The 11424-nt window shown below is 37.0% G+C and overlaps 1 protein-coding gene across 1 annotated transcript; it reads right to left on the bottom strand.

The window, feature by feature from the left end:
* Nucleotides 1-399: 399 nt before the first annotated feature.
* LOC150091763 (lysosomal acid glucosylceramidase-like) lies at nt 400-1810 on the bottom strand. Its single transcript, XM_090385604.1, has one exon. The coding sequence runs from the start codon at nt 1785-1787 to the stop codon at nt 402-404; it is 1386 nt and encodes a 461-aa protein (XP_090241730.1). The 5' UTR covers nt 1788-1810; the 3' UTR covers nt 400-401.
* Between the last annotated feature and the right edge of the window lie 9614 nt (nt 1811-11424).

The following is an 11424-nucleotide window of genomic DNA, read 5'->3' as shown; positions in this document are numbered from 1 at the left end:
AAATGTAGTAGAAATGACAAGTGTTTTCTAAATTTCTGGGAGAAGGAATTATCCAGAAGTACCGCATCTCAGTGTGAATATCTTAGCAATAAATGAAAAGTAGTAGAATCAATCAATCAATCAATACGTAAAATGTAAATGCCACGATTGTACAAGGTCTAATCTAGACTGTGAAAACAGATAATTAACAAAAAAAAAAAAAAAAAAAAAAGAAAGAAAAGAAAAAAATTAAAGCAAACTCCCAATAACTTATAATTTCTAAGATTTTCCAACTGAATATTATAATTCGCATGTAATTTTGTGTCTAGATAAGTTGCATAACAATAAGTTTCTTTACATCATAAACTTTTTTTTTTCTTATTATTAAATTTATGCAACTTTCTTTTTTAATTCGTTGGTAACTACATCTCACTCTCCTTCCACCAAGCATAAGTTTGTATAGATCTAGGAGATACGGCATGAGTAACATATCCTAGGTCTGGATCATGTATAGTAAGATTTAGCGGAGAATTATACCTATTTAATGAAATCACAACCGTTGAATTTGAAGGAGTTTCGAATGCTGCAATCTTTAACCCTTCATTTTCTATTACATCTAGGTTAATACGCACTGATCCAGGTGGAAGGAACTTGCTAAAGTGAGCAAGAGCATAATACATTGGTTGTCTGTAAAATTCTTTTGCTGTTTCATTTACAATTACCGGGGCATCAACAAAATTAGAAACCCAATTAGGACCACCATTTAGGTTTAAAGCTAAGTTCCAGTCTACCCAGCCTGCTGTCCAGTGTAAAAGATCCACAATAATATCATGAGCATAATCTTCACCTCTTTCCCAACTTCCAAGTTGAACTTTTGGAAAGTCCCACGGGCGTGAACCAGTACATGCTTCGGTTGACAGCAAAAACATATCGGGAAAGTAGTTATGGGTGATGTCTAGTAACTGAGGTGGAGAAATGGAGTTCAAGTACCAATGAAATGCAATTCCTGCTATGTATTGAGCTGCTTCTTCATCATAAAGAATATTCTTAGGCCAGCGAGGCAGTAGCAGCCGCTGGTCATCCATTATCATAAGTTTAAGTTTATCAGGCCCAAATCCAGCTTTTGCGAGAGATGGTCCGAGGTTTAATTTGACGAAATCTCGTTCAGTTTCTGGCGTAAATGCCATACATTGAAAGGGATAGTTGGGAATCAGTCCGCTTAGTGGTTCGTTTTCTACTGTAATCCCCCAGAAAGAAATGTTGTATAATTGGTATGCCTGTAGAAAGTTAACGAAATAGTTAGCCCATGTCTGGTGGTACTGATCTCCAGGTGATCCCTTCAAACTTCCTCTTCCAGTCATATTGTTATTTGTTTTCATCCACGCTGGAGCACTCCACGGACTTCCAAATATCTTTAGTGGACGGGAACTTGCAGCTTGGGCCATTTTAATTACAGGAATCTTGAAATCAATGTCTTCCACTGTTAAATTGAAGTTCGTCAAGTTAAAATCGTTTTCAACGTCATCATAAGAATAGGCATGAGTGGAAAAATCACAACTAGCTATAGGAACTCTTCCGAACGTGTATTCCAAACCATTTGTGGAATAATATCCATTAATCAAATGTTCTTGTAGAATTACTGGTAGGTTCTTTATATTTATGCATGCTGCATCTGTAAATGCCCCTCCAAATCCAAATATTTCTTGGTATCGTTCGGTTCTATCAATAGTGGCCGTAACGGTCTTTTCAGCAGTTTGTGGCATCTTATGAAATTGTAAAGCCGATGATCTCATTCTGTCTCCATACATATTACTTTCATACAATTGCGCGACACCAGGAGGTTTTCTTTTGACAGGTTCAAGAGTATCACAGTACGATACATTACAAACACAGACAGTACTGCTGTATCCATAGCTGCGCTTTATACAAGGAAACGACTCACCTTTCAGAGATAAAAGAATATTCAAAACTATTCCAAAATAAATAATTAAAACTGGTAAAGTTTTTGGTGCCATAACGTAATTCTGTTTTCGCTGAGTAAAAAGAAACAGTATACTGATCGTTGGTGAGTGTCGATTTAACAGCACCGTGCTGGCTGAGATAAGTTGCTGATACTAAGTACAAAGTTCAGTGGTCACCACGCAGTTATATTTGCTTATTGAAGAACGGCAGAATAATATCGTAGTAAATGTGCTTTAACTAATCACAGAGTTTATATAACTAATGTGGCTATTTAAAAGCGGGAATGCTCAATACAAATCCTCTACATGCAAAAACTACATTTATTTAATACTAAACATAATTGTGATATATATGTACGAAGTGTAGGACAAATTACTTGTCCTACACTTGATATGTTTGTACTATTTGACTTGCAATTATTGTTTATATGTTGTAGTTCTGTTTAGTATGGAGCAAACAGTTTTTGACCGTTGTCACTAATGTTCAATGCGAATGATTAATGTTATCTGCATTGAACATTTCTTTCCGGTTTTTGTAGGTGGCATTTTATGAAAATTTGAAGAGGCTGAACAATTTTGAATATTATTGAAAGCGTATTAAAGAGGGTTAACGTACAAAGCATAAATAATACGGCAACTAGCTGGACTCCATTATAATTCACATTAAAACTATATTAACGTCATCTATTAAGATGCCACAGAGGTTACCTATCATCCTCTTGTTCAGCGCAAGCTGGAGAGAACTGATGCTAATTTAAAGCAGTTCAATCTATTTCAGAAAAGCAATTTTAAACGATACAATAAATCAGTATACAACAGTTTAAAATAATTTAATACATAATAACGGTTGCATCCCAGTAAGTCGGGGAGTAGGTGCCTTACAGGAGTAAAGGCATTTTGTAATTTATTTAATTTTGTCTTTTGACAAAATTAAATAAATTAGACAAAGAATATTCCTGCGCTGAGCTGTATATCAAGCGGGAGAATAAAAGGAAATATGGTTTAACTAAATGACTTTGCTTTTATGACTAATTTGTCTATGTAAATATGTTAACGCACTATTATTGTATATAATATTGTATACATGAGTTACTTTTGGTAGCGGCATTAGCCAGTACAGGGGGGGGGGGTGTTCAGCCCTCATGGGCAGCACAATGAATAAAACCACAGCCCCCTACAGGATGGAAGAGGCCTTGTTCGAATACCCGTGAATAATGCAAGGAATTTTTATGGGCATTTTTCGCAAAGCGTCTAGGTTAGTCGGTCTCAGGCGAGAATTGCATGGTTTTTCTCCCGGAAACTCAGCTTTTTCGTCCAGAAAACGGCAAATCTACCACACAACAATTTATAGACATAATATATACTGTGCAATATTGTCTAAGTCGCTGATGTGCCCAAAATCATAGATTAAATGGGTTAATGAACATGTGTCAATATTATTAAAATGGATATTTTCAGAAGTCAATGTGATACTATTGACTTTTCAAAATATCCATTTTTACTAATACTCGATTTTTCTGTATTGCTTTTCTGTGATGTTTTATGTGTTTTCCTCAATATTTAACAATATTATCGAAACCATATAGTAATAAGAATATTATCAGTGTTATATAATAATAGTGTTGAGAGTTCGTATTTAATTATTAAATACAAAAATAAATAAACTGTAAGTGTAAAGGTTGGTAACAGAAATTAAATTCTATTTTGAAAAGTGGGTAATTAGTGTAAATGACCGTTTTGTGGTGTGTAAGAAAACCCATGCAGCCAGCAACCTCCAGAATTTTATCTGCTTTGGACCGAAACGGTTGGACATCAATAACTTTGTACAATTACCATGTGACACTAATACACAGATGGTATAAATGAGGATATGCTCATCTGTGGCATTAGCTAGCGCAATCGCATTGAATTTTGTTCCAGCTAGTGATAGAGAAGAGGGGAAAAAATGCGTGGGATGCATATAAATTATCAGGGGACACAGAAGCCTGTGACATATATAAGCTAGTCTGTAATCAAGTCACAAAGGAGGTTAGGCAGGCGAAGGCAGATTACGAGAAATCTTTGGCAAAAGATGCAAAGAAAAATAGCAACGAGTTCTTTACTTATGTAAACTCTAGAAGGAAAGGGATGAATCAGATTGGTCCAGGTTTGACTATTGATGGTTTGACTGTTGGTGATCATGTTTAGGTAGCTGATAAACTGAATGAGTATGTTGCATCTACATTCACCCATGAGGAGTTATTCAAGGAATGTCAGAAGTTTACCAAACTCTAACAGGGAGCTAAGTGATTTTGTAATAACTGAGAGCAAAGTGGAGGAGAAATTGTTGAAGTTAAACATAAGGAAGGCACCTGGGGTGGATCTAGTTATATTAAAGGAGGCAGCAAAGGAAGTAAGCGAACCTTTAGCCATAATTATGAAAGCTTCCTTGGACTCAGGGGAGGTCCTCATAGACTGGAGGTGTGCAAATATATCCCCAATTCACAAAGGGGGGTCAAAGGGCGACACGGGTAATTACAGACCTGTTAGTCTAACTTCTGTTCTAGGGAAAATAATGGAATCACTGGTTAAGGAAGCGATGCAGAATCATCTAGACAAGACTGCAGTTATAGTTCAGGTACAGCATGGGTTTGTTAAGGACAATTCTTACCTGACAAATTTTATTGGATACTATGATGTGGTCAAAAAGGAACTGGATGCAAAGAATAATTTCGATATCATATACTTGGATTTTAGGAAGGCTTTTGATACTGTTGCACATGGAAGACTGCTGTACAAATTGGAGCAGCGTGACATTAAGGTTGCTATAATGGATAAAAGGATCTTTGAGTGGGAGAAGACAGAGAGTGGTTATCAATGGACACTGCTCTTCATGGAGTAATGTTATTAGTGGAGTACCCCAGGGTTCGGTGTTGGGCCATTGTTTTTTCGGTATTTATCAATGATATTAATGAACGTATATCAGGATTAATGTCTAAGTTTGCAGACGATTCGAAGGTTGCAGGGTTGTCAATGACAGTAATGATAGTACGCTACTGCAACAGGATCTGGAAAGTTGAGCAGATGGGCTGAGAGGTGGCAACTGAAGTTTAACATTGACAAATGTAAAATACTGCGTATGGGTAGCAGTAACTTTTATTTTTCTTTGTATCAACTGGGTGGTACTACACTCAGGGTAGTGGAGAATGAAAAGGACCTGGAAGTAATTGTGCAGACAAATATGAAGCTTTCTGAGCAATGCAAAAAGCTGCAAGAGTAGCTCATGATGTCTTGTCAATGATATACAGGAATTTTGCTAGCAGGGATAAGGACGTGATTATCCCTTTGTATAAGGCAATGGTCAGGCCGTACCTTGAGTATTGCGTAGAGGTCTGGAGGTGTCATTTTAGTAAGGATGTGGAGCTGCTGAAACGAGTACAGAGAAGGGCAACGAGATTGGTGAGTGGAACAAAGGGTTGGTGTTACCAAGAAAGGCTTAAGTTCTGCAAATTGCAGCTTCTGGAGACTACGCACCTGCGAGGTGATCTAATTTAGGGGTGAGGTGTATAAGGCCTTGAATGGCTTGAGCAAGCTTAGTGCTAATGGGATTCTTCTTGTTCAGATTATTCACCTGAGGAGGCATAAATTCAAATCGAGGAAAGACAATTGTAGAATAGATTTGAGGAAATTCGCCTTTAGCCAGCGGGTGGTTGATAGTTGTAACAAACTTCCATCTGTTTTAGTGGAGGTCAGTAACTTAAATAAGTTCAAGGCAGAACTAGACAAACATTTGGAGTGAATGGATGGGTGAAATGGGAAGGGATTTTATTTTAGTTAAACATAAGAAAGGCACCTCGGGTGGTGGGATCTATCCAGTTATATTAAAGGAGGCAGCAAAGCAACTAAGCAAACCCTTAGCCATAATTATGAGAGCATCCTTGGACTCAGGGGAGGTCCCCACTGACTGGAGATGTGCAAATGTATCCCCAATTCATAAAGGGGGATCGAAGGGTGACACGAGTAATTACAGACTAGTTAGTTTAACTTCTGTTCCGGGTAAAATAATGGAGTCACTGGTTAAAGATGCATTGCAGGATCATCTAGACAAGACTGCAGCAATAATTCAGACACAGCATGGGTTTGTTAAGGGAAAGTCTTGTCTGACAAATTTGATAGGATATTATGATGTGGTCACAAAGGAACTGGATGCAAAAAATAATTTTGATATATATTTGGATTTTAGGAAATCTTTTGACACTGTTGCGCATGGAAGACTATTGTACAAATTGGAGCAGAATGGTAATAAGGGTTTGTTTGTTTGTTTTAGGATTTTATGGCGTATTAGCATCTAAGGTTATAATGCGCCAAGTCAAGGTATTAAGGGTAAGTTGCTACAATGGATAAAAGGATGGTTGAGTGGGAGAAGACAGAGGGTGGTAATTAATGGGTGCTGCTCTTCGTGGATTAATGTTATTAGTGGAGTCCCACAGGGTTCGGTGTTGGGTCCTCTGTTGTCTTTTATATTTATCAATGACATTGATGAAGGTATATCAGGCTTAGTGTCGAAGTTTGCCGATGATGCAAAAGTTGGCAGGGTTGTTAATGACAGTAATGGCAGTGTGCTACTGCAACAGGATCTAGATAATTTGGGCAGATGGGCTAAGAAGTGGTAACTGAAGTTTAACCTTGACAAATGTAAAGTACTGCATATGGGTAGAAGTAACTCCAGAGAAACATTCCAACGGTGTGGTACTACACTTAAGGTGGTAGAAAATGAAAAAGACCTGGGAGTAATTGTGCAGTCAGATATGAAGTTTTCTGAGCAATGCAGACAGGCTGCCAGAGCAGGTCATGGGGTTTTGTCAATGATATACAGTATAGGAATTTTGTTAGCAGGAAAAAGGAGGTGATTGTCCCTCTGTATAAGGCAATGGTCAGGCCACGCCTTGAGTACTGCGTACAGGTCTGGAGGCCTAATTTTAGGATTGATGTTAATTTTGCTTGAGCGTGTACAGAGAAGGGCAACAAGATTGGTGAGGGGAATGAAGGGATCCTCTTACCAAGGGAGGCTTAAGTTCTGCAAATTGCGGTGGTTGGAGACTAGGCACCTGCGCGGTGATCTGATTGAGGTATATAAGGCCTTGAATGGATTGAGCACGCTGAATTCTGATGGGATCCTTCCACTTGTTCAGATTACGAACCTAAGGGGGCATAAATTGAAATTAAGAAAAGACAGATGTAGAATAGATGTGCGGAAATTTGCCTTTAGCCAGCGGGTGGTTAATTGCTGGAACAAACTTCCATCTGTCGTTGTGGAAGTTGATAAGTTAAATAAATTTAAGGAGGAAGTGGACAGGCATTTGGAGGGAATGGTGTGATTTTTTTTTTTTTTTTTTGGCTGATGCTGCATAAGCTCATACACTTGCTTTCTTGCATCACATGCCACTATTACTACTATTTATTTTTTTGGCGTTGCTATATAAGCTTGCTATCTTGCATCATATGCCTCTACTAATGCTAATGCTTTCTCACAACTGCGAAATAACAGCTACATTAAGCTTGTTATCTTGCGTCATATGCCTCTATAATGCTAATGCTTTCTCACATCTGTGAAATAACAGCCACATTAAGCTTGTTATCTTGCATCATATGCCTCTACTAATGCTAATGCTCATGCTCTCTGACATCTGCAAAATAACAGCTACTTTATAGTAGAAGGCAGGACCACACTTATCGAGGTGCTCTAGTGTAGTTACTCCGAAATCCCAAGGTCGGAAGGGATCGCAGTAAAATGCAGTTACTGTTCAATATTTAAACTAGTGACAGCATAATTGAATGAAATGGTTAAATGATATACTGTAATTCGGTTGTACCATTAGAATAATATAATAATGATTTTTCATAATGGAATAATTTGTCATAATCGAATGTATCATTCCGATGATATTAGTATAATCCAAATAATCTAATGATTTACTGTAATCAAAGTAATCGATTATGACCTCTCGATTGTGCCCATTACTCTAAACATATAGATAACAGTAAAATTATCATTATTAGTGGCATATCATGCAAGCAAGCAAGCTTATACAGCTTCAGCCAAAAAAAATAAAATAAATAAAATAAAATAAAAAACCATCTCCCATATTACCTAGCCATTACCTCCAAAAGTTTGTCTAGTTCTTTTTTGATTTTATTTAAGCTTTAAACTTCCACAAAGAAAGATGGAAGTTTGTTTCAGCAATCAAGCACTCGGCGTCTAAAGGCAAATTTATACACATCTATTCTACAACCGTCTTTCTTCAATATTAATTTATGCCGGCGCAAGTGCGTAATCTGAGCAGGACGAAGAATCCCATCAGCATTGAGCTTGCTCAAACCATTAAAAGCCTTAAACACCTCAATCAGATCACATCGCTGCAATTTGCAGAACTGAAGCCTTTCTTGGTAAGAACACCCTTTTAAGCACAATGGTTTGTTCCCCCTCATCAAACTAGTTGCCCTTCTCTGTACTCGTTTCAGCAGCTCCACATCGTTACTAAAATGACGCCTACAGACCTCTACGCAGTGCTCAAGGTATGGCTTGACCATTGCCTTATTCAAAGGGATAATCACGACCTTATCTCTGCTAGCAAAATTCCTGTATATCATTGACAAAACCCGCAGGCTGTGCTTGGCAGCCTGCCTACAAAGAACTTCATATCTGACTGCACAATTACCTACTCTGTGTGGCACCATACAGTTGATACATTAATCTGGGTTTACTGCTTGCTACCCATATGCAGTACTTTGTATTTGCCAATGTTAAACTTCAGCTGCTGCTTTTCAACCTAAAGTTTTTTGGATCCTGTCGCAGTAACATACTCTCATTACTATAATTAACAACCCTGCTAATTTTTGTATCATATGCAGACTTGGACATTAAGCGTTGTATACCTTCATCAATATCATTGATAAATATAAAAAACAACAATGGGCCCAACACCGACCTCTGGAGGACTCCATGAATAACATTAGCCCACAAAGAGCAGTGTTCACTGATTACCACTCTGTCTTCTCTCACTCAACCATGCTTTTAGCCATAGCAGCAACTTGTCCTTAATGACACACTGTACCAATTTGTACAGCAGTCTTTTATGTGCAACAGTATCAAAAGATTTCCTGAAATCCAAGTATATAATATCAAAATTATTTTTTGCCTTCAGTTTCTTTGTGTCCATCGTAGTGTCCAATCGAATTGGTCGGACAACGTTTCCCCTTAACAAACCCATTCTGTGTCTGAACTATAATTGCAGTCTTGTCTAGACTTGGACATTAAGAATTACTTTTTTAACCAGTGACTCCATTATTTTCCCCGGAACAGAAGTTAAACTAACAGGTCTGCTATTACTCGTGTCACCCTTTGATCCTTCTTTGTGAATTGGGGATACATTCGCAGACATCGCAGTTCATGGCGACTCCTCCCCAGAATTTAAGGGTGCTCTCATAATTATGGATAAGCGTTTGTTACTCCATTCATTGCTTCCCGTAATATAATTGGATAGATTCCATCCACCCCAGGAGCCTTTCTCATGTTTAACTTGAACAATTTCTCTTCCAATTTCCTCTTAGTTATTACAAAATCATTTAGCTCCCTATTAAAGTTTGATAAACTCTGGCCTCCCCTTCTCTAGAGAATTCCTCATATGTGAATGTAGATGCAAAATACTCATTCAGTTTGTCCGCTACCTGAGCAAGATCAATAACAGTTGAACCATCAATATCGAGTGGGAAATCTGATTCATCCTCTTCTAGAGTTAACATAAGTAAAGAAGTCTTTGCTGTTTTTCTTTGCATCCTTTGCCGAAGATTTCTCGTAATCTGCCTTCGTTTGCCTAACCTCCTTTGTGACTTATTATAGACTAGCTTATATCTACCATAGACTTCTGTTTGGCCTGATAGTATATAATTTATATGTATCCCATACAGCTTTCTCTGCGACGAGTTAGGCCCAAAACTTGAAGAGTATTTTTTAGTTGGTATGAAAAGCCTAGTAGCTTCCCATTTAGAATTTGTTGTTGTTAACATAATCAGTTGATCCCACTGTATGGAATTTAAAAACTTCCTGAGACCATTGTAGTTACCTTTACGAAAGCAAAAACCAATCACTTTACCCCCGATGGTAGTTAACTCTTTAAGTAAATCCCACATCAATATACTGTGATCTGTGTAACCTGGTTGTTCCTTTATCTGCGGACTTTTAGTTTCACTTATCCACTTTGTAGAGTATAATTAAGAATGTTTTGCATCTCATAAATGTCTGCTAAGTAAGCATTCCTAAATCGATCATTTGTAGCCGGCAAGGTTTTATAATTTTATTGCTTTCAAAGCTGTTGTTGAGTTTTAGAACAGATTTAAGAGTTGGGGGACTTTTCCGAAATTAGTTCTGACACTGCGTCCTCTCTTGTTCTACCTTTTTTTTTTTTACATGAAAGTTTCTTTTAAAAGTAAAAAGTAAGGAACTGTTAGACAAAATGATAATCATAAATAAATGATATATATTATACAAATAGAAATATATATTTTATATATAATATAAAATATTAATAGAATGAATATAATAAGAAACGTTAAATAATTAACAACCTTCACTGAAAAGGAATTGCATGTTTTATTTAAAAAAAAAAAAAAAACGCGCATCAAGAGATTGGAAAGTTTTTTTCTTTTTTTTTTTCTTCTTAACTTGTCTGTCCGTCCGCATAGAAATCCAACATCTGTTATTCCCTTTTAGGCGCCTTCGCATATATATGCGCCTATCGTTTTTACCATGTCTGGCCATCCGCATGTAACAGAGGAACATCTGTGGACGATTTTTCATGAAATTTTATATTTTGTTAAGCCATTCCAAATTTAAAATTCGACAGATAGAAATTGGGAAATTATTTATTTTTAATGCAAATTGTATGGAAAAAGAAATTCATAATTAAATGTGGTTTTAGTGCAATTGTAGAAACACAGTATATCCGATTTATTTATGACTTATCTGTTGAATAACACCTGTACAATATTAGATCTGTTTTTATTGTTATTCATATCTTTTTCAAAGGGAACTCTTCCTAAAAATTCTCTGACTTATGTGTTTTCCCTCCCTTTTTGCTGTTATCTCCCAACAAGTGTAACACAAAATACAATAATGATAAATAAATTATCAAATGCAGCTTCGTTAGCTTTAGACGGGCCATGGACATAGCTTGTAATGGCTGGGCTGTATTGTGTAAGACTCGTGAATGTGGTTTCGCTTGTAACGAGAACAGACAAAAGAAAGAAAGAGAGTATACGGGAGAAGAACAATAAATATTACAGAATATTTAAATTAAACTGAGCGGCTAAGTTTAGAGGACCTAAGGCTGTAGACATTGTTTATGTTCAGTTTCGAAGGGGGTATTTCAATTTCATAATGACAACTTAAAAATTCGGTGTTTCTCATAGGTAGATGTAACTGTTGAAGTTGCTAAACCGTTGGCAT

Source organism: Mastigoproctus giganteus, chromosome 1 (assembly GCF_048544385.1).
Source record: "Mastigoproctus giganteus isolate SK-2022 chromosome 1, ASM4854438v1, whole genome shotgun sequence".
Taxonomy (NCBI): Eukaryota; Metazoa; Arthropoda; class Arachnida; order Uropygi; family Thelyphonidae; genus Mastigoproctus; species Mastigoproctus giganteus.
The sequence above is the reverse complement of the archived record's forward strand: the minus strand, read 5'-3'. Positions and strand labels throughout refer to the sequence as shown.

What these genes read in the sequence shown, in the direction of transcription:
- LOC150091763 (XM_090385604.1), bottom strand. Translation starts at nt 1,787, where the DNA reads ATGTATGGAGACAGAATGAGATCATCGGCTTTACAATTTCATAAGATG.